Here is a 21,919-nt window from a genome sequence, read left to right on the forward strand (position 1 = left end):
AGAATCAGGGGCAACTTTAAAGGCCTCGGGGGCGGAGGCCCCCGAGACTTTTTTTCGCCGGAATATTATGGCCGGACGGCGGTCAGAAAGTGGTCAGAAAACAACCGGTCGGTTGGCCGGTGGCCGGTGGTCGGAAGTCAATGACCGGTGGCCGGTGGTCGGAAGTCAATGGCCGGTGGCCGGTGGCCGAATTCAATGGCCGGTGGCCGAATTCAAAAGCGGACTTGCCTTCTCAAGGGCGGCCACACATGGGCGGATTGGAGGGTCCGATTTGGACTTATTCGCACAAGGGCGGCTACACATGGCTGTCTCTCATAAGAGAGGGCAGCCCTTTTGGCCTATAAAAGGAGGCCATTTCTACACACATTTCATAGTGTGAAGTTGATGCAACAAGGTGAGTGTGAGGTGGTGAGAGTGAAGCAAGGCGGGAGCTCCATTAAGGGTATAATCCCTTTGTAAATTACTTCTTGTTTTGAAGTACTAAAGCCATTGAGTGGCTGCTTTCCCGTGGACGTAGCCCACATTGGGTGAACCACGTATATCGTGTGTACTCTCTCTCTCTCTCTCTACTCTATAATCTCGTGTATGTAAATCTGTCTCTCTCCATTAATTAATCTACTCAATTATCTATTTAGCTACGCCTTATTTTCTAACACTCTCCTACATTAGATTCTGCACCATGCCTTCTTCATAGTGCCAGAATATGCCCTTGACATTGGGGAGAGAGAGAGAGAGAGAGAGAGAGAGAGAGAGAGAGAGAGGTGGGCAACTATATTAGATTCAACTCTCCTACATTAGATTCTGCACCATGCCTTCTTCATAGTGCCAGAATATGCCCTTGACATTTGAGAGAGAGAGAGAGAGAGAGAGAGAGAGAGAGAGAGGGAGGTGGGCAACTATTGCAAGAAGCCCTCCAACATTTGTGCTAACTATGTGAAACCAACTAATTAAGGTCATTCAAGCACAACTTAATTTAGAAAGGTTTTTTCACACTTCATGAATACCATGTGTCAGGGTAAGAGCGAGCTAGGCAACCCTCTAAGTGACACTCCCACCACCTCAATCTCCTCAAACTGCACTCCCATGCACAATCAACTCAAAAATTTTGAATGCCACTTCTCACATTACACTTTTATCAAGCCATGAGATATCATAGTGGCTTAATAGCTCTGGCTAACACACACACACACACACACACACATGTATCGGTGTGCTTAGTGCTAGTTATATATAAACTTTAAAATAAACTGACACAGGCAGTAAATTCGAACACGAAAAAGTAAACTCGGGTTCATTAACGGCTATTGAGCGTTGTGGGATGGGGGCCTCGTCACTATATGGCACGGCTCCGGGTCAGAGGGGATCTAGGGCCCAAATTTGGGGGCACGAGGCGGTTTTAATCTTCGCGTCGGATCACAGAGTGAACTAGGGGTGGGTGAACTGGGGGTGAAGTGAGGGAAATGTGTTCTGTTTTTTTGCCGTGGCCTTCAGTAAAGATCCTTTAGTGCTGAGGAAGACTGGTTGGAACTTGGAAGTGCCGTACAACGTGTGAGCAACGGGTCGTAACTTGTCGGCGGACTTGTTGAGATTGATTTTGCGCGCGCGCGCGCGCGCGTGTGTGTGTGTGAGAGAGAGAGAGACGCGGGCTCTATTGCCGAGGCTTTGGATCAACTCCCGAGTCCCAACTCTCGTCAACATTTTATAGAGAGCTCTGCTTCAGATCTAGCTGTGCCCGTGACTTGCGTTTGCCATAGCAGACCCTCTTTCCGCTTGTCTTTATCAGTTTCGTCTAAAGCCTCTGTGGGCTCTGCTTCTCGCCATTCCACGCCTACATTATCTGCACGGCTTCCTCATCTGTGTGTACATCATTTTGCCCTTTTGCTTTCGACAGCGGTGGTCGATCTTCCCCGGCCTGCTTCAATTTCTCTTGTTTCTGCTTAGCTCTCTCTTCAATGGCAGAAGACGAACAGCAGGATCGCGGCCTCTTTGGATCGAGCAAACCCTCTGAACAAGAAGATGACAAGGAAAAGGGTGAAGAAGGCTTCTTTAGTAAAGTGAAAGACTTCATCAAGGACACCATTGGTTTTGGTAAGCCCACTGCTGAGGTTTCTGGCTTGCATCTTCCTAGCATCTCTCTCGAGAAAATCGACATTGTTGTCGACGTCTTGGTCTCAAATCCTAACCCTATTCCCATCCCCCTAGTCGACATAGTGTATCTCATAGAGAGCGATGGCCGCAAATTAGTGTCAGGGACTATTCCTGATGCAGGTACCATACATTCTCATGGTTCTGAGACCATCAAGATCCCAGTCTCTCTCATCTACAAAGACATCAAAGATACATACGACGACATTCAACCTGGTGAAGTCATCCCTTACAAGGTGCGTGTAGAGCTTATTATTGATGTGCCGGTGATTGGACGTCTCACTCTACCAATAGAAAAGACAGGTGAGATACCCATCCCCTATAAGCCAGATGTGGATGTTGACAGAATCGAATTTGAGCATCTCTCTTTAGAGGAGACGGCAGCATCACTCCACTTTAAAATAGAGAACAAAAACAAGTTCAATTTGGGCATCAATGCAATGGACTACACTTTCTCACTAGCTGATACGACTATTGCGAATGCAACGCTGAGCAAATCTGCCAATATTGCACAATGTGGAGAAGGCATTCTGGAGGTACCCATAACATTTCGCCCAAAAGATCTAGGCTCTGCAGTGTGGGACATCATCCGCGGACGCGGAGCTGGCTATAGCATGGTTGGAAAGTTGGAGGTGGATACTCCGTTTGGACCAATGCACCTCCCCTTTTCTAAAGAGGGCGGTACAACCACCTTCAAAAAGAAGGATGGCAGTAGAGATCTTGATGAGTCTGATTTCCAAAATGAGGTTGGTGTCCTTTACTTCAGTTGGGTGTGCTGCATTTGGCCTAGATTGGTTTGAACTCTTGTAGTGATAGGGTTGTTAAGTTTGGACTCTTGTCCAGTGTTTCAAATGTTTTCTCTTTGGCACATAGTTTTGGTCATCCTTAGCACGCACCGGTGATAATATATACATACATATGTGTGTATGCATGTATTTAGTATATGTATATGTATATGTATGTGTATGTATATGAGTGCGTGCGTGTATGTGTGTACATACACCCACAATTTTGGCTAGGCAGAAGTAAGTGTAAGGCTCGCTTGCGCAAGTAGAGCCCTATTTTGGTCAAGCATCTACTCAATCGTTCTGTCCTCTTTTAACCCATGCTTGTCTAGTATGTTTGACATTGTTCTCCTTCTAATTCCCCCCATTTCTACCTTGTTTTTGCAGGAATGATCATAGTGGATACCCTCTTTCGTAAAACAAAGTTCTGAATTATTGTAATGAGAAAGGTGGTTATGAAAATCAGTCTGGCTTTAGAAATCAAATAGCACATGAACAATTGGCTGTGTTATGCAACTGCAGAGTGCAGACAATCCTCTACTTTTTGTACAAGTTATTCTTGCAACTTAGACTTGAATCTGTAACAATGTGGGTGAACATTTACATGATTTAATTCAAAATATGCAGTGATTAAGTATATGACATGTCGATAATTCAGGAATGCAACAAATTCATTACATTTGCAGCAAGTGATGATTTGTTTCTGGAAACACTTTTAGGCAGTGGCCGTCCGATGACCTGATCATGTGATTGTTAACCTGTCTGATGGAAGATCCCCATTTTCATGTGTACATGCTTTCATTGCCGGTTTCAATAGTCTTTATCGTATGTCAAGAAAACTATGGCTTGCTTCAGAAACTTAATTGGTGATTTTGCCTGAAGTAGAGAACAGATGTAAGAGGGATGGTGGCACACTGCACACTTTCCATTGATTGGACGAGATGCCTCCATTATCTAAACATGTATATAGATGTATGTATACGGATAGATAGATTTTATTGTTGTCTTCAGAGGTCAAATGTGATATATGGAACCAAAGATACATGTGGTCAAGCATCGTGGTGATGAGAATAGCAATGCAAAGCCCACGTTGTGGCTAGGAGAGGAAAGTATATATGTCTAGGTTATGGCTGAAAATGTGAGGAAAGCAAGTTAGGATGCGAATAAAAGGTGAGCACTCTGTGATAGTGTGCAGTACTCGGGTTCTTGAACTTGCAATGAGCCTAATGTGCAGTTGATGGGGCTCTTCTCCTTTGCTGCAATGCCCCACACCTCATCTTGCTTTAAAGGGAGTGGGAGCTAAGCCGAATGGCTGTAATAGTGTGTATTGTGGACAAGAGGATAGGCTCAGGCATATATGGGTGAGTACAGTGTCCTCTTTTGGTGAAGAACATGTTTTGTGGTTCGGGGCCATGGGGGTTGTGTAATTTATGGAGCTCTTCTCCATTGATGCAATGCCCCACACCTTATCTCGCATCAAAGGCAGTGGGAGCTAAGCCGAATGGTTGTATAAGTGCGGATTGCTGACAAGAGGATAGGCTCAAGCATATATGGGTGAGTACGCAGTCCTCTTTTGGCAAAGAAACATGGTTTTGGAGTTGGGGGCCATGTGGGTGGTGTAATGTATGGAGCATGACCCAATAGATTCCTCCCAAGCTGCAATACATTGGTGCTGTAGAAAGCTACATTCACTTGAGAGTCTATTGAGGCATTATGTAGCAAGTGTAATGCATCCCATCTCCCAAACCACTTCTATATGTCTTGCATCCATGGTGTCTCGCATCCAATTCATGCCTCAATCACAATGGGTCGAGTGTTAAATTAATCTTGTACTATGTCATGTGGTACTATGTTTTTTTGTGAGTCATCCTTGATAGCATGAAGCCTCTCTCACTATTTCCAAATCCTCGGGACTTGCATACATAAGAGAAGAAGTGACCAAAGTATCAAACCCTCTTAGAAATGGGATACAAATAGCATTCCCTCTCTAAATGTGGCTAATGTTGCATACCATAGAGTCATTCTGACCTGGGCTGCTTGCCTCATGGAAAATCTGTCACTTTGTTTAGTGAAAGTCACCCCAAATGCACCTATGAAGTCACTACCTCTATCTCTTGCTCCTATGTGATGTGTGAGGCTTGTCTCCTGGATGCTGATATATAGGAAACTTATGGCCTTCGGGCCAGTGATACCCTACCCCCAATCGTACCTAGCTAGGTATGCAATGCCTCCCTCACAGAAGCTCATGATGTTGAGGTAAGTCACAATGTGGGAATTATTGTGAGAACTTGTCCAAAACTTCTTGTGAGTGCTCCATTAGAAAGATATTGAGGGGTTTCTTAGTGCCTTTTAGTATAGAGAAAAAAGAGGTCCTAGAAAAATAGCAATAGAAATCCAGAACTTGGGAAAATAGCCACCAATGATGAGACCCGTTTTGGCCTTCCATAGCAGGCCTTAATGTTTGCCATGACAAAATGTCCATTTCGTTGGCAACCTTCTACAGGCTAGTTTCCTTGGTTTCTATACAGGCTAGTTTCCTTGGTTTCTATAATGATGCAGATTCTTTCTAATTTGACTGTGCATGGGAGATGCCATCATGCCTCACTCTTGTGCAGGCCGAATGTCTCTCTCTCTCAAGATGATGATGATGATGATGATGACACTGGCCTCTTGGCACTAGGTCTCTGATTCAGAGCGTGGTTAAATTCGAATCTGCCATTTGCGAGCAGCAAAGACGAGCGCTATTTGAGGTCACAAGACTCCAGAGGCAGGCTGTTGCTTGCAAACTCCTTAAAGCAGTGACCTTGATTTACACAACAGAGAGCTACATTTACAGCTTTGGGGTTGTAATGCTTGAGCTTTGACAGGACGGACAGCATTGGGCAGGTAGATTATCTAGTTTGACAAGCTTGCTTCCTATTCTGGCTCCTTTTTCTGAGATCGATGCATTCTATTGAGGAAGATGCCCATAGCAGCAGGATCATCAGCAATGCTCCGGCCAGCTGAGGAGAAACCCACCATCTCTTATGCGTTGAAGAGGGTATGGCAAAGCAAGTTGATGGTGTCTTTGTGGATTCACGCCTGTGCAGGTGTTGGTTATGCTTTGGCAGCTTCTCTCCTTTGAAGAGTGAGCTCGAGCAGATCACCATACTTGGCACTGCCATGGACCTTGGGGCGTCTAACGGTCCCGATCGCAGGCCGCCTTAGCGAAGTAATCCCCACTCGGGTCGTCGTGGTCATTGGGGCTTCATTGGCTGTGGCTGGCTTTGGCTCACTGGCTTTGGCTCAAAAAGACCTCAAGGACCTCTCTTCTACCAGTTTGGGCGGTAACAACCTCAGCTATATCTAACACGGGCATGGGAGCTGGGATCAAAGGCTCCCATCAATTCTCGGCCCGGACATTAGGCGCCTGTCGTAGATCTTTTCGCGAAAGCAAACTCGGGTATTCGAGTTTACAAAAATACCCGAGTTTACTTTTTCGTGTCCCAATACATTTGCACGTCAAAACTCCATGAAAACGTCTACATTCCACAAGTGACGTGCCCAGGCGATGTGGTTAGGCCAAATGGCTCCCCATACCCCAGGTTGTGGGTTCAAGCCTCCGGGTTTTGGGCGGGGGGGGGGGGGGGAGTAAACGAGTTTACATTGTCCTCGAAAGCCCGAGATCTACGGTGCTCAATCATCCCACCGTAGATCCCATCTCCTCCCATGCCCGTGTGAGATATAGGCGAGCCCCCCTCCTCCCATGCCCGTGTTGATATAGTTGGGGGGGAGGGGGGGTAAACTCGGGTACCCGAGTTTACATTGCCCTCGAAAGTCGAGATCTACGATGCTCAATCATCCCACCATAGATTCCATCTCCTCCCATGCCCGTGTGAGATATAAGCGAGGCGGTAAGACCTCATTCTTTGTTGCCTTGCCATATCTCATTGGCATTTTACATATGTGTATAGACTTAGGCATACACACAGACATCACGTACACCTTCACACACATCACTAGAAACTATTAGCTTCATTCTGTGCATGCATTCTCTTTTTGCCAGACAACTTGAGTGCAAATGTTCAGCTCCATGTGTTGGCATGAAACATTTGGGTGCAAATGGTTCCCATTATTCTTGATACTCGCTTTTGGGAGTTAACATCTCCATGTGTTGGCACGAAACATTTCCAAACGGGAAATGTCAACCTGCCTGCAAGAACATGAAACGGCATTCTATAGGATAAGGAAACAGTGGGGGTACACTCAATTGAGAGTAGCCAACCACAGAGAAGTTCAAAGATATTTCGACAACTACAATAACCATTGCAAACATTTTAACAAGATTTCCAAGTCTTGCACTTCAAAGCCCTTGTTCATCCAAACCAAAGGGAAATTTGAGTTGCAGAGGACAATTACACACTAAAAAGTGATTGCTCCAGGATGCAATTGAAACAAAAACAAGAGCTCGTGATTGTAGAGTCTTCCTCTTTCGTTAACACATACACATGAGAGAGTCCTCGCTTGTGATCGTGCCGAGAAGAGAATTCTGTGAAGTTTTGGAGCTCTCTGCATCCTCTACAGAGAAACAATTCCTCTCTCTGTAAAATGCTTTTGTTTCTCAAGTTTTAGCGTTCATTTTGGATAAGAGGGCTTGGTTTTCAAAGATGGGTGCACGGTTCAAACATGGCTAAAAGAGGGAGGCTTATTTTAGATGTATCTTTTCTTTTAATAAACTAACACCAGCTTGCCTTTTTTTGGGAGAAAAAGGGCACCATTTCGACATGTTTCAAGGCTGTTGGAAACTCGCACCGCCGCCACAAATGCAAAATATCTTGAGGCTAGGGGGCGTTTCTTGCAACACAACCCCATACTGTGTGCTACATGTTTGTGGTAAGCCCTTATGCTAAGCCCATTTCCCAACTAGAAATTTATCATGATTTAGTATGTCTTTGCCTCCTTGACATGTGTGTATCATGGTCTTTATTGGCACCAGTGATGAGACCTATTTTGACACAGCAACGCTGGTGAGACGAATGTTCGCAATTTCTAGCAGGGGTTATGTTGTGGGGCTCCTCAAGGGTTTTTCAAGACTATGCTCAACAATTGTCACTCAGATCTATGCAACCTTGTTTGCTCCAGATGAACGTGTATACCTTGCAATTGTTGCAGTGAGGTCGAATATTATGGGTTTCTTATTGATGTTTGTACTCTGGCCAATCAAAATAAAGAGTGAAGTGGAAGAAGCCCAATCAGAATCATGGGGGTTTGCATTTATTTATGGGGTTTGTGGCATCTTGGCAGTGTTTGATGGGGGTATTAATCGTGCAGGATCTTGTAACTGTGAGCTACAATGTGAGATTGATGATAACTTTGGTTTTGTTGGCTTTGTTGGCACTACCATTGATGACGCCGCTAGTGGTGTGTGGGGCAAGGAGGAAGAATTAGGAAGAAGCCAAGAGGAGGCATGAGGAGGTTCCAGATAGCCCTAGCATATCTATGGCTCAGGTCGGCAAGCAAGCACTTGATTGAAAGCTCTGCTGACCTACTAAAATTGAGCAACTCACGCACAACAGGTACGTTGGCCTGAAGATCAATGGTTATAATTGTGCCACCTAGAAAAAGGTTCGGTGGGAAGGGTGCTTGTGCAATCTACCAAGAGATAGTTGTTGCTGGCTGGAGGAGGTGAGGGTTGGGCTACAATGGCTAGCTAGCCAACGCTCGGCCATGAAAAGTGTAGGGTACATCAGCCTTGGCCCTTGCGCAAAGTTTTTGGTTGGTTGGTTGTGATACCAATTGTTGGAAATAGGGTTGTAGGGAACCGCACACAACTTGGAGAAGATGAAGAAGCTCAAGGCACACAATAGAAATTATGTATTGCTTAGTGCACAATGAAAGATAAGTTAGCCCTAGAATGATGGGCGTATATAGAATGCACAGGGGAAAAAACCTACTAGTGAGGGAAAAAATGTCTTGACGGTCCGAAGTGTGTTCACACACATCACTACCACATATGTATGGTAACAAATTTTTGCAAAGCTTTGGGTTTACTCCCCTTTGTAGACTGATCATATCCTCAGGGCATGGCACTTCCCTATACTCTATGTGCTAGCTCTCGTTCATCGCATCACTCCCATGGGGATTTGTTGCCATATCCTCAGGGATGGCACTTCCCTATATTCTATGTGCCAGCTCTCATTCACCACATCACTCCTAGGTGGCATTTGTTACCATACATATGTGGTAGTGATGTGTGTGAACACACTTAGGACCACCGTGGCATTTTTTCCGTCACTAGGAGTTTTTTTCCCCTGTGCATTGTATATATGCCCATCATGTTAGGGCTAACTTATCGTTCATTGTGCACTAAGAAATACATACTCTTTGTCGTGTACCTTGAGCTTCTTCATCTTCTCTAAGTTGAGTGTGTTTCCCTGCAACCCTATTTCCAATAGGGTGGACCCGTTGTGCTCACTACAAGAGACCACAAGTGTGCCAATTGCAATGGATGTTGAAGGTGAAAAGGGTGCAGGAGTCCCCTTTATTGAGTAGCTCTGAGAAGCAAGATAGGGAAGGCTCTTCCTTGCTTGAGGAGGGGGACCATTTATGTATTTCTTGTGTTGGTTTTACAAGTAGTGACTTGGGGCACCCATAGTTTGAACAAGGGACCAAGGAGCAGAGCTGGGAGCTTTCAACTATGAGAGTCTCCTCATAGCAGAAAGGACTTTACATTGGCTGTGGTGAAGGCTGATTTTTGGTTGCATTTTGGGCAAGGAGTGGCATGGGTGCTATGGAAAACATGGGATGAATCAGCCAATATCAGGGCTACTCCAATTCCACAATGTTTTTGTCTCCATGACCAACACTTTCAACTTGGTTGGATGACTTCTCGAAGGTTATTTTTTTGAAGTCCTTGCTAGGCAATGACAACTTTCATGACACACATAGTTTTTTTTCTTCCTTTGTATCGTCCGGTGCTTTTGCGTCAAATGTAGCACCCTAAATCCTCATTGACTTGCCATATGTTAAGCAAATCCTGTTTGTCTGCCTTTGTATTGTTCGGTGCCTTTATGTAAAATATTGCACCCTAAATTTTCATTGAGTCCCTATATGTTAAGCAATTCCTGTTTGTCTACCTTTGTATTGTCCGAAGTTTTGTGTCAAGTCTTTGGTAGCTTTGAGAGAGCAATGCCGATTGAGTCCATTGATTCATTTTAGTATTGTACCTCATAGACTCTAGAGTTGTCAGTACAAAACATACAACAGTATGCAAGCTATAATCAGCAAAGCATTTATGATGTCAAAGAATCTAATACTTACTTTAATTTCAGCGGAATGTTAGCATATGAAAGAAGAGAGTTTTCATTAAGAGAATTCTTTTAAACAAACTAGAGATTGTGTCGGGATAAGTTCATTGCACTTTACACATTAGAACATTGAAAACCATGCACATAATTCAAAGAGAATACCACAATAAAGATTGACAACTTGATGATGACCGAATTTGCTTGGAGCCAATCCCCCCTCCAAAAGGTCTTTGTATTATAATTCTCTTTTGAAGAGAGCTTTGATTACAACACAACGGGTGCTCTTGAAGATCTTTCTTTGAACCAAGAAGATGGTGTTCTTCAAAATCCCATGGTATAACCCTCCTTCCCAAGTCCTGAACACCCTAACAGGGAGAGACAGTTGTGGGGTACAAGGTAGATGAGGATGAAAGAAGTGTTTTTTAAGCAAGAAACTTTTTACTTCGTATACGCTTACTCCATGGGTAATCTCTTAGCATAGCTTAACATAATAGAATAGTAGAGATGATGAAGAAGAAAGAGATCTTTGACTTGCTTCGATTTGCATTCATAGCCTTGGCTCTCGAGCATAGAGTTCGTCTCCAGAGCTCCCATATGAGAGAGAGAGAGAGAGAGAGAGAGAGAGAGAGAGAGAGAGAGCATTTGAGAGTGTGTAAATGAGGGTGAAGAGAAGAGCAAAATTCCCAACGATCCCTTACTTTCAATTCATGCAAAACTTGCTAGTTGAACTTTAAAAGGAATGTTTACCCTTTGTCTAATGAGAAGTGAACACCAAACAATGCAACTTATGCATACTCCAAACACTTTTCCCCAATTTAAGCTTAACCAAAGAGATTCCTCTTTTGGATGTCTCACTAGGAGGCCTTATAGGAACTCTCGAGATTCCTCTTTTGGATGTCTCACTAGGAGGCCTTGTAGGAACTCTCTCTTCTTGGGCACTTGGGGGAACTTGAAGGGCTTGAATTTGGCTTTGAACCTCTGCTTGTAAACTAGGATTTCCCACTACTTCTTGTAATTTGTCAACAAGATAGTTGACAACTCTACAACCATCATCAATTGTTATACCATGATCCATAAATAAGTTATCAAAATTCAACAAAATTTTATTTTATGAAAGGAGAGAGTTTTCCTTAAGAGAACTCAACAGAGGAGACTAGAGGTTGTGCATGGCTAATTTCATTACACATTTACACATTGGAACACTAAAAACCATGCACATGATCCAAATAAATTACCACAATTGAGATTGACAACTTGATGAGGATTGGATTTGCTTGGAGCCGGTCCCCCTCCAAAAGGTCTTTGTATTAGAATTCTCTTTCTAAGAGATCTTTAATTACAACACAACTTGCACTCTTGTGCAACTTTCCTCTATCCAAGAAGATGGTGTTCTTCAAGATTCCATGGTATAACCCTCCTTCCCAAGCCCTAAACACCTCGACGGGGAGAAAGAACTAAGGGGTACGAGGTAGATGAGTGTGAAAGATATTTTTCAAGTAAGAGAATTTTTACTTCATATACGCTTACTCCATGGGAAAGCTCTTAGCATAGCATAGCATAATAGAATAGTAGAGATGATGAGAATAAGAATATCTTTCACTTGCTTGGATTTGCATCCATAGCCAAGCTCTTGAGCATAGAGTCTATCTCTAGAGCTCCCATGAGAGAGAGAGAGAGAGAGAGAGAGAGAGAGAGAGAGAGAGAGAGAGTTCACTTCACCACACGAGAGAGAGAGAGAGAGAGTTCACTTCACCACACTCAGCACTTGAGAGTGTGTGAATGAGGGTGAAGAGGAGAGGAAAATTCCCAACAACCCCTTGCCTTTAATTCATAAAAAACTTACTAATAAACTTTAAAAGGAATGCTTACTACTTGTCTTAAACACCCAAAAATGCAAATGCATACTCAAACACTTGTCCCCACTTTCTAAGCTTAAACAAATAAACCCCCCCCCCTTCCCCCCCCCCCCCTTTCTCTTGGACTTTTCTCGGGCAAGTGTACACACAACACACACCCACACACACTTATTGAGTTCACACAAAGCAAGTATGTGCTACTTTGGACATGTGGCCTAGCCAAGCTTAGAAAAGAAGGAATAGAGTCAAGTTTCTAAATAAGGAATGACTGATATGACAGACTTTATCTTTTCCCTTTCACTTATTAAAAACCATAGAATTATCCTTTAATTAAACTAGCTTGGGTGTCAGACCTTTGCACAAACCTTTTAAGGTTTCATGAAGTTGATTCGGGCTAGAGCCAGCCTACCTCCTAATTTAGGTCCCGCTAAATTAGAACAGACTATGGTAAAAGTAAAATTGGGCTCTAAAGCTTTACCTCCTATTCAAAATCATAGCACAATAATTTCGAGGTGCCGTGAAGCCGGTCCCAAAACTTGCTATACTTAGACCTGCTAAATTTAGATTGTTTGTAGCAAGTTAAATTTTTTGCTTAAGGCTTTAGAAACCTCATACTTGGATTCTAAAGAGTTATTTTAACCATTCAAACTTAGCATAACTACTTTCTACTTTTAGACTCCTATAATTGCTCTAGGTAACCTCCTTTGTTTTTTACCTTTGATCAAGGGTGCTGGTGATATATTCATCCTTCCTTGACATGTACTTACGACCGAGATAACTAGACAATTACTCTTGCTCTTTTATGGAATTCTCCCTTTTTGGTCCCAAGCCTTTGACCAAGCCGGTCCTTAAGCACTTAAATCAACTTCAATTATACTCTTTTATTTTTCCTAGAATTAAGTGGCCAAATTAAGATGAAAAATAGTTTTAGAAGGTTCATGTGATGTAGATCAAATATGTATTCTTGATTGGTTGTAGGATCTACAGGCTTCCAAGAACATGGGCGTTAGGCATGGCACATGATGGCCGTCGGACACTTTGTGATCGCAATGACATGGCCGTGCACGCTATATTTAGGCACTTTGTTTGTGGGAAGGTCCATGTTTCTTGTGATGATGGGAGTTTGCATCTGTGGCACCTCTTGACTATCATTTTGTCCATTCGGACATGTAGAGTGTACATGAATTTAAATAAATCAACCATCTATCGAGCCTAAGGACCTTCTCAATAAAATCTAAGCTATTTTTTGAAAGAGATAGATTTTTTTTGTGATGATTCTTGAGCATATCCATGGTGCAAATTCACTTTCGGTAGGATCACCAATTTTAATAGTCTTCCTCTCTAGATATTTCTTGTAGTTGAATATAGGGATCTACTCTTTCTCTTTGGGAATCCATAGTCAATGATGTCTTGTAAACACCAGCTTCCCTATTCTCATATTCTTTCTTTTGCTTCTTAATGAGACCATGATCTTGGGAACCTCTTTCTCCACCCAACCATCTCGTTCTCTACTTATAGAAGAATCCCCGTGCCGGTTCCCATTGGGCCATATATGGGCCCTTGGCCTCATATTACTCCCCCCTTGGAGAAGCGTTTTCATCCTTGAAAACAAAAATGGAATATTTCTTCAACACTACTAGTTTGGTCTTCTTCAAATGTGAAATGTTGCGGAATGTTGGATAAAGCTTGTCGATTGGTGCCACATGGCAAGTTAATGATGGCCTCCTTTTTTCTTCCTTTTTCTTGTGAGAGGGGCCTTACCTATGCATTTTGTCATGTGTATGTAGGCCACAATGAGAGAAAGTTGACATTCGTCATCATATTTTTGGCAAGCCATGGGCAAGGCGTTACATTTTGAACCAAAATTGGTTCATCTAATGGCAACGTGTGATTAAGCTCAAAGTTTAGAGTAGAGTCTCACGCACAAATCAGTGAAATTAGTGGTTTTATTTATTTTGTTAGCCAATAGTCATAGACATTCAACTCAGTCTTAACAACTTTTAGAGAAAGTTTTTTCTTTTGTATTGCGAATAGAAAGGTAAGTGAGTAACCAATGAGTAAAAGGAGGATATCATGCCCATGAATAGAGGGGTTTCTTTTTAGGAAGAGAAAGGGGCTTCCAAATTTGCTCAACATTTAATTAGTATCTATCGAGCTATACTTTGTACCTCAAATTAGTTTGGAACCATTCATCAGCGATAATATTACTAATATTTTTAATCCCATGGGGGACTCCGCTCTTAGAAAAAATCTTGTTAATTATCATCTTGAAGATATGGACTATTGGGATTTCTATTCTCAAATTTTGGTTAATGAGTCCCCCCCCCCCCCTCTCTCTCTCTCTCTCACACACACACACACACACACAAACATAGACACACACACACACGCACATGGTAAGACCCAGTGAGAATAGCATAGCATTCTCACCTTATAACAATGGACAATTCTCCATTTGATGCAGGTTCTTTTTTGTAGGTGAACTTTAAAATGGCCTTTTAATTAATGGTATTCAATTAATTTGAAGCATTTATAGCTATGATTCTTTGATTCTTTGAAAGTCGTGCATTCAAAAGTGACCATTTGCTACCATTGGTTGTTAGAATTAGGTCGTGTTCAGAGACTGCGTGCAAAAGAAGGGGAACAAGAGCATGCTGCCTGTTCGCTCAACAGAATGGGAGACGAGGAACAAATGTTGGTCTAGGCACTTTTGCAGCAAGAAAAGTCGGCTCATTCTTGATCTCTAGTGTGACTCAAGAAGGTGAAGCCACAACCACTGATTTGTGTGCCAATTCTTGTACTCCGCAAGCTGTGTGAATTTAAGAGGAAGGAAGTTTCTCGAGTTGCTCAAGAGTGCCTTGTGCGGTTTGAACATGTAGAGACATATGCATGTGGTGTTAGATGCATGTCCCAAAGCTTCCAGCTACTTGTTTTTGAAGAATTCAATGAATGAGGATATGTTTTAGAGGCGAATCGTCCCAGCACTAGTAGGGATAACGACATACTATTAGAAATTTGGTCGCACCCACACATTGCTTGTAGAGCATACAAAAATCTTGCTGAAAAGTGAAACTGGAAATCAATGCCTCATTGGCTTGCGATGGCACGAGTCAAACTAGATCACTGTTGCCCATAAAAGTAATCTATTCTCCCCTTTTTCAAATTGTTAGTAATGCTTGCATTCACCTTCGACTTTCGTGCCTTACTATAGGAGTTACTAAATGTAGAGAATCCATGTCCCCCACTCCCTCTAAGTGTGACTTGGCTCTTACATTATTTTCTAGAGAGAGAAACTGGATTTCTTGCAAGGACCTCCAAGACCTCCAAATGTTCTAATGCCAATGTCTATGTTGCCACTCCTCCAAGTCTGGCACCAAAACAATTTCATCAGTATAAAACAAGATATGAGACCAATATCCCTACAAGAGATATACCTTTGCCACGTACTTTGTCCATGAAAGACTCAGTCCCATCAAGGTATGGCCCAAGTAATGTGGAAGAGTGTGGGCAACCCTTGTTTAGTGCTATCCACCCCTCTTTACCAACCTCTTGGATAATGTACATGTCCAACCATACTCTTGTACAAATAAATGATGCTCCATATCATGTTGGATGGTACTCCAAGCGCTTATCATCTCCAAAGCAGTCAATCTTACGAAGGAGTATCAAATGCTTTGTGGAAAGCAACAATATTATTGATAGCCCTAAGCCTCCAGTTGCTCATTCGGTGTCTGCAAGGTAAAGATATGGTCCATAGTACACAGCTATCCCAGGACTACACTACCCACAATAGACATGATCCATGAACATTACATCAATTGTTGTAAAAACTCCCTAAGTTTGTCTTAAGGGGGCGATTGTTGGGGCTAAGTCCAACTTGTGTCGAGTATGAACATATGAGAAAAGTCTCTAGCCTACTAGAATTGGATAGAAGATGAGTTGGACAAATAGCAAGAGAGTGCATTGGCACTAGCCAATGGATGTAAAGCTAAAAGCCTATTGAAGAGGCCTATTTGAACAAAGAACTTGCACTTTGCGTCTACTATCATTGTGTCTACGCTCTACCTAATACTCTTGCTCTAAGAACTAGCTTAACCCTATTCCTAATTGCTCTAACCCTAACCCCAACACCATGGTGAGCTTGAGTCTTAACACTCCATAGCCAAGCTCACAGTATGGCATCTAGGGAAGAGCACCCATTCTAACATGGTATTCTGTTACATTGCACAATGGAGTCTCCAAAATGGATTGAGAGCAAGTACTTGAGAATTTTGTGACCATGGTATCCCTTCTTCATCGAACACTTCATCCTCATAGAAAAATGGAGAATTCAAATCCCAATCCATTGCAGAGATGAGAATACTGAGTTGTGAGTAATATTGACATAGAGATAAAAAGCTAGCCAAAAAAAGGGAGCTTGCTACCCTAGAGAAAAATTATATGTGTTTGTGCATGAGAAAAAGGACGCCAATTTTATATTCTATGGCATATAGTTTTGTTTGTGTGTGTATGCGCGCACGAGAGAGAGAGAGAGAGAGAGAGAGAGAGAGAGAGAGAGAGAGAGAGAGAGAGGCAGGGGGGGGGGGGGGGGGGGGGTGGGTTGACTTGTTGGTGTGTAGAGTTTCTCACACAAATAAGGAGAGAGAAGAAATGGAATTCTCAAAAAATTGCAAGCAAAGTCTCTTTGTCAAGGTTCACAATTTGGAAGGAAACTATGATTTCTCGCCGCCTCCGAGAGTAAATTTTTCCAAAAGAAAATGCTACCCTCATTTTTTACCGTGTGCAAGTCTCTCTCATATTTGTCTCTCTCTCTCTCTCTCTCTCTCTCTCTCTCTACATACAAGAGACAAATCAGATCTCTTCACAGTGTTACACTCTCCCATAAGCTAATTACTGTGGAGAGCTCATCAATGTTAGGGGGCTCAAATGCAGGCTATGTAGGTGCCCATTAACCCGCTCAACAACGAGTTTCTTATGTGTCGACCCCTTTTTGTTAGCACGTAGCAGAGGATTTGTGGAATGGGAACCGGGTGTTGTAGGTTGTAAAGGCAAATGGTTGATGTAGGGGGTTCACGGTCAACAAACAGGAGCTTAAAGGTTCTTAAACTGGTATTTTTACCCTAGTGTGGTAACATTTTCATCTTGAAGGGCCCTTGCACTTGCATTTTCTAATCTTGATAAAAGGGAGAGTAAAGTTGTCTCTCTTCTTTGGCAACTTGTTATATTATGGCTTGTGCCCATGCCTATAGCTAAAGTGTATAATTAAAGGACAATTGTAACTCATTCCATGAGATTTAGCTCTACAACCAAGAGGGAAGGATGCCCAAATGCAGCCAAGTTGCACATGTAGAGGACTCTTAACCTTGGTGTGAGTCCGTGAAAGTTTTTGCGTAAATTGACAATGGGAGCCACACATTATTCCTAAAGCATTGACCAAAACAACATGCAATAGATCATTTCCTTGCATAGTTGAACTGCAGGTAGCAAAAAGGACAACCTATACAAAGGTACATTACTAAATGAGGAGTCGAGGTGAGCTCGATCGAGTGGGGTCTCGGGAGGAGGATGTGGATGGCACCTTCTACATGTCCAAAGGCGAAAACTCTCTCTTGTGTTAGGCCTAATGGAGTTGGCATGGCAAGAGGAGAGGTGCATAAATTAGCACTTGAGATAGTGCATTTTGTAGAGGAGCTGAGTGGGAGTGCAGTGTGCATGGAGGTAGTCACAACAGAGCTTCCAGAAGGTGTGGTTGCTTGGGGAGGGCAACCTACGGCGACGTCGCTTGAAGTGAAATAGCAACGTCAATAGCTCTTTCACATGCTTCTCTTCCCACTTGCTACCCTTATAGCCCCTGTTGCTTTCGCTCAGCCTTCCTACCCTCGACTCGTGAAACAGGGAGAGCAATGCACTTGGAATGGAAGAAGCTTGTTGCTTTTATGTTTTCAATTTTACATCCATGCGGACAAATGCTACATGGTTGCTCCACTTTTGTTCCAAGTACTTAGTGAACTTGCAATCAACTACAAAATGTGTTATTGCTAAAATGTTACGACACAATTGTAGGAGTTTTGACTTCCAAGCATCATGTAGATTGGTAAGCCGAATGATGTCAAGTGGTAAAATTAGATCCTTAACTAAATGTAATTAGACCTAGTTCGCCTTTTCTTGTATATGCTCATGGTCGAGGATGAATATGATTTCAAGGGTGACGTTATGTCACCAATTGTAAACTTTGATCTGCTTAAACTGACTTCGTCTCATTAGAATTGACCACCACAGAGAGAGAAAGTAAGTATGTCCCTACAATCTTTGTTTCATTTCTTTTTATAGGAATCAAAGGAGATGCGCAGGTTTATCTAATTGAAAAAGGAAAAGTCTCTCTATTTATCTCTCTTTTTGCTTTGCATTTGGCCTCTTCATTATAGACAATCACCAAAATATCCCTCTAATCTGTGGAAATCTCCAAATACCCCTCAAATTTCAAAAATTCCCAAAATCTATTTTCTATTCTTTGTTCCTTTTTGACAATCGAGATCCATTTTTGAGTGCTTGGCCCACTGTTTGGGAAAAATGTGTATCGGCTTAATATTGTGCCATTTTAAATTTCAAAAATGGTGGTTGAATGCGAAGGGAAAAAGGAGAAATTCCGTCCCAAAATAGAGAGAGGGTGTGAAAATCCACAAAATTAGCTTCATTTCTTGAAATTTGCTCTTGGGAAATTTAAGGAAAGGGTGGTTGGATTCCTTTTTGACAATTGAGAAACGTTTTTGAGTGGTTGATTGGCAATCCATCTCCAAAGGCTCCATAACCAGCTCGAATTTATGACAAAATAGTGAAAAACGCCGGGGAGGGGGGGGGGGGGGGGGGGGGGGGAATTTTTGAAATTTGAGGGTATTTTGCGAATAGAGGTAAAAGATGGAATGTTGTTTTGCAAGACAGATGGTGCCGCTGCAGTAGCAGTGGCAGATTTTTACTTTTGTGCAGGTGTCGACCAAGGCCAGGCCGTGACGGGGCTGCAGGTAAGTCGCCCAAGCGGTGTAGCCTGATGCAGACGACAAACGTGATCGCCTTTCAGGGGAGTGCATTATGGGCAGCATGCAATGCATGGGAGGCAGTTGACAAACCGAGGGTGCAGTTTCTGCGATTGAAGGCGCAGCTAGGAGGACACAGGGGCTGCCTTGAAATGGCCAAATATGCCCTCGATCGCAAGAGAGGCGAGCAGGCAAGCAAGGTAGGGCATGGTTTTGCCGCCCAAGCGAGAGGCGCGAGGAGGAGGGCATGGGAGTAGATGCAAGGTTTCCTGGCACGGAAGGAAAGCGGACTGAGTTAAGCAAACCGAGGGAGGGAGGGAGCCAGTTGGTCTGTGCGTGAATTGCATCAAAGGGGGAGGGCTTACTTACTGCAAAGTAAGAGGCAGAATCTGCCCATCTAATTAATTAATAAAACTCGAACAGACCCAGTATGACCCAGTATGGTCAAACGAGCAAGAGTTCAAATGTGGAAAAAATTGCACTTATGCCTACTAATACCAAAAGAATAATGATGCCTTGAAAAGTGGAAAGGGAATTTGTTCTGGATTTGATCGCTATTTTACGGGACCTATATGACATTAAAATGGGTCCTAGATACCTCTAGGAGTGTGCTAAAAGATTATCCAAAAGGGAAGATGTGGGCATAAGGTGCTTAACTTGGTGGGGAAGGCACTAATTGGTGGCCATGAAGTGGGAGAGGGGCCAAAGCACGTACCTCGTGCTTGAGTACAGGGCAAGTAACCTCTAGCCCCGCTCAACCACACCTTCATAACCAAAAAAGTGAGCCTTTCTACCGAAGAATAGCTTGCACATGAGGTTTGATTTGCCTCATTAAGGGCACATCTATGGTCAATTCATCAAGTACGTAGGCTCCTTTCATAGCTCTATTCACCTTCTCTCTCCACGCATAAGACCCCATAGCTCTCAAGCTCCTCTATCCTAAACTATTAACTTTATGTTGCACACTTCTTGTTCTTCTCCATCTTTTCTCAGTCTTTGAAGGTATCTTAGCTTCGATGAGTGTTTGAGGTTGAAATATCATTCTTCTTAAACATGACTTCCAGCATATGTTGTTCATTTGGAACAGCCACTATCACATGGTGCATCAATAAGCAATCCATAGCTAAGCACAAGTGATCAATAGTGGTAGCATGTGAGGTAGCATGGCTAGAGATGCTACTTGGAGAGTTGGGCATACAAGTTCAAAGTCAGGTTTTCATTTACTTTGAAAACCTTATCAACATAGAGTTGGTGCAAAACTATGTGTTCCATGCAAGGATGAAGCATATTGAGGTGCACTACCACTTCATCAAAGATAGGGTCTTGGCTAGTGACATCGACCTTAGGTACATGAGTATTGATGAGTAGGTTGCAAACACCTTTAAAAAAGCTAAGGGAGAAAGGAAGCTAAGGTAGTTTCAAGCTAAGCTTGGAGTACAAAGAGATGGCATTCAGCTTGAGGGGGAGTGTTGAGATATCAAGCTCAACACATGGTACACATGGATGACTTCTCGCCTACAATTAGCACCGACATGAGGTAGTTGGCACGAGGATCATCGACATTGGTACTACAACTAAACTTCATCAACATGGTCTACCTATTGCGATTAATGGCCACTTATTGTGTCTGCTCACTCACTAAACTTCATCAACATGGTCTACCTATTGCGATTAATGGCCACTTATAGTGGTTATTATGCCGTTTTTCCTTCTTATGTTTTATAAACCTACCAACATTTTAAGTAGTGTAGGAGAAGCATCAACTTTCACCTCCCTCGTCTACTTTTGAGATAGAAGGATGTCAAGGCATCCTCTAGACATCAAAATCTTGGGCAACTTATTGATTGGTATTACTTATTTTGAATTATTCATGTTTCATCAATACTTATTTTCCAAAGTTGTTATTGAAGTATACAAGCTATACATCAATTCCTTTTTTCAAATCACCTTTTTCAAATCAAGGTTCTACTCACTCTAAAAGTATCCAATTAATTCCTACAAAACCATTGCTATATATGTGTGATGCCAAAGGGAACTTATGTGCTCTTCTCCACCCAAACACCTCGTTTTATAGGGCCTTCCAGCCTCTATCTTTAGGATAACCCTATGCCTAGCACATCCTTATCCTTGGCCTAGGACCGTGTCCCACACTACCTTATTCTTTACATTCATTCCCCCTTGAAAAAGAGTTTCATCCTCAAGAACATGAATGAAAATTATTTTTTGAAAAGCTCCAATGTCTTTCTAATACACCAACATGTGGTTTGACTATTTGCTTATAGCAAAGGTTGAATTATCTGATTGCAATCAGACTACCAACAAGAAACACAAAAGAGAGTGGCTGAAAGGGATGTTTAACTGCATCTCAGACCTTGGGGCTTCACTTAATAATTATGTGACTATCACATGAGTGTAGCAAGAGGGTTATTAATTTACATTTTCACACATAGAAGGGTACAATAAAATGGTGTTGGAATTTTTTTAGCAGATTGACTAGGAAAAGGGTGTATTTTATTTGTCAAAAATTCACAGATAAGGAGTTTTAAAAATAATCCTTGAGCGCACGTGATATACACAATTTATACATAGTGACCCACCCCTTCCCAAGTCTCAGACTAATAGAAGAACCAACCTCAAATGAGACACTCCGAGTGATCAAAACTTATTGCTCCTACTTCTGAAGCAATTCTTTTATAAAAAATTGAATACTTACAAATTGGTGCAAATCAATCAAATGAATGATTTATAATTGGACTTCCATGTGACACTTAAAAAAAAATTGGCACCTTGTGTCTAAATCCACATGTACATTTAAT

General features: G+C 42.5%; 1 protein-coding gene and 1 pseudogene across 1 annotated transcript; both read left to right on the top strand.

Annotated features, from left to right (window-relative positions):
• The first annotated feature begins 1,651 nt into the window (after nt 1-1,651).
• Nucleotides 1,652-3,567, top strand: LOC147465660 (uncharacterized). Its single transcript, XM_086521222.1, has 2 exons — nt 1,652-2,891; nt 3,318-3,567. Exons 1-2 carry the CDS (start codon nt 1,953-1,955, stop codon nt 3,321-3,323), a joined length of 945 nt encoding a protein of 314 aa, XP_086377348.1. The 5' UTR covers nt 1,652-1,952; the 3' UTR covers nt 3,324-3,567.
• Nucleotides 3,568-3,715: 148 nt separating this feature from the next.
• On the top strand, nt 3,716-19,360 carry LOC147465661 (uncharacterized; annotated as a pseudogene).
• The last annotated feature ends 2,559 nt before the right edge of the window (nt 19,361-21,919 follow it).

Source organism: Adiantum capillus-veneris, chromosome 1 (assembly GCF_014529385.1).
Source record: "Adiantum capillus-veneris isolate H3 chromosome 1, ASM1452938v2, whole genome shotgun sequence".
Taxonomy (NCBI): domain Eukaryota; kingdom Viridiplantae; phylum Streptophyta; class Polypodiopsida; order Polypodiales; family Pteridaceae; genus Adiantum; species Adiantum capillus-veneris.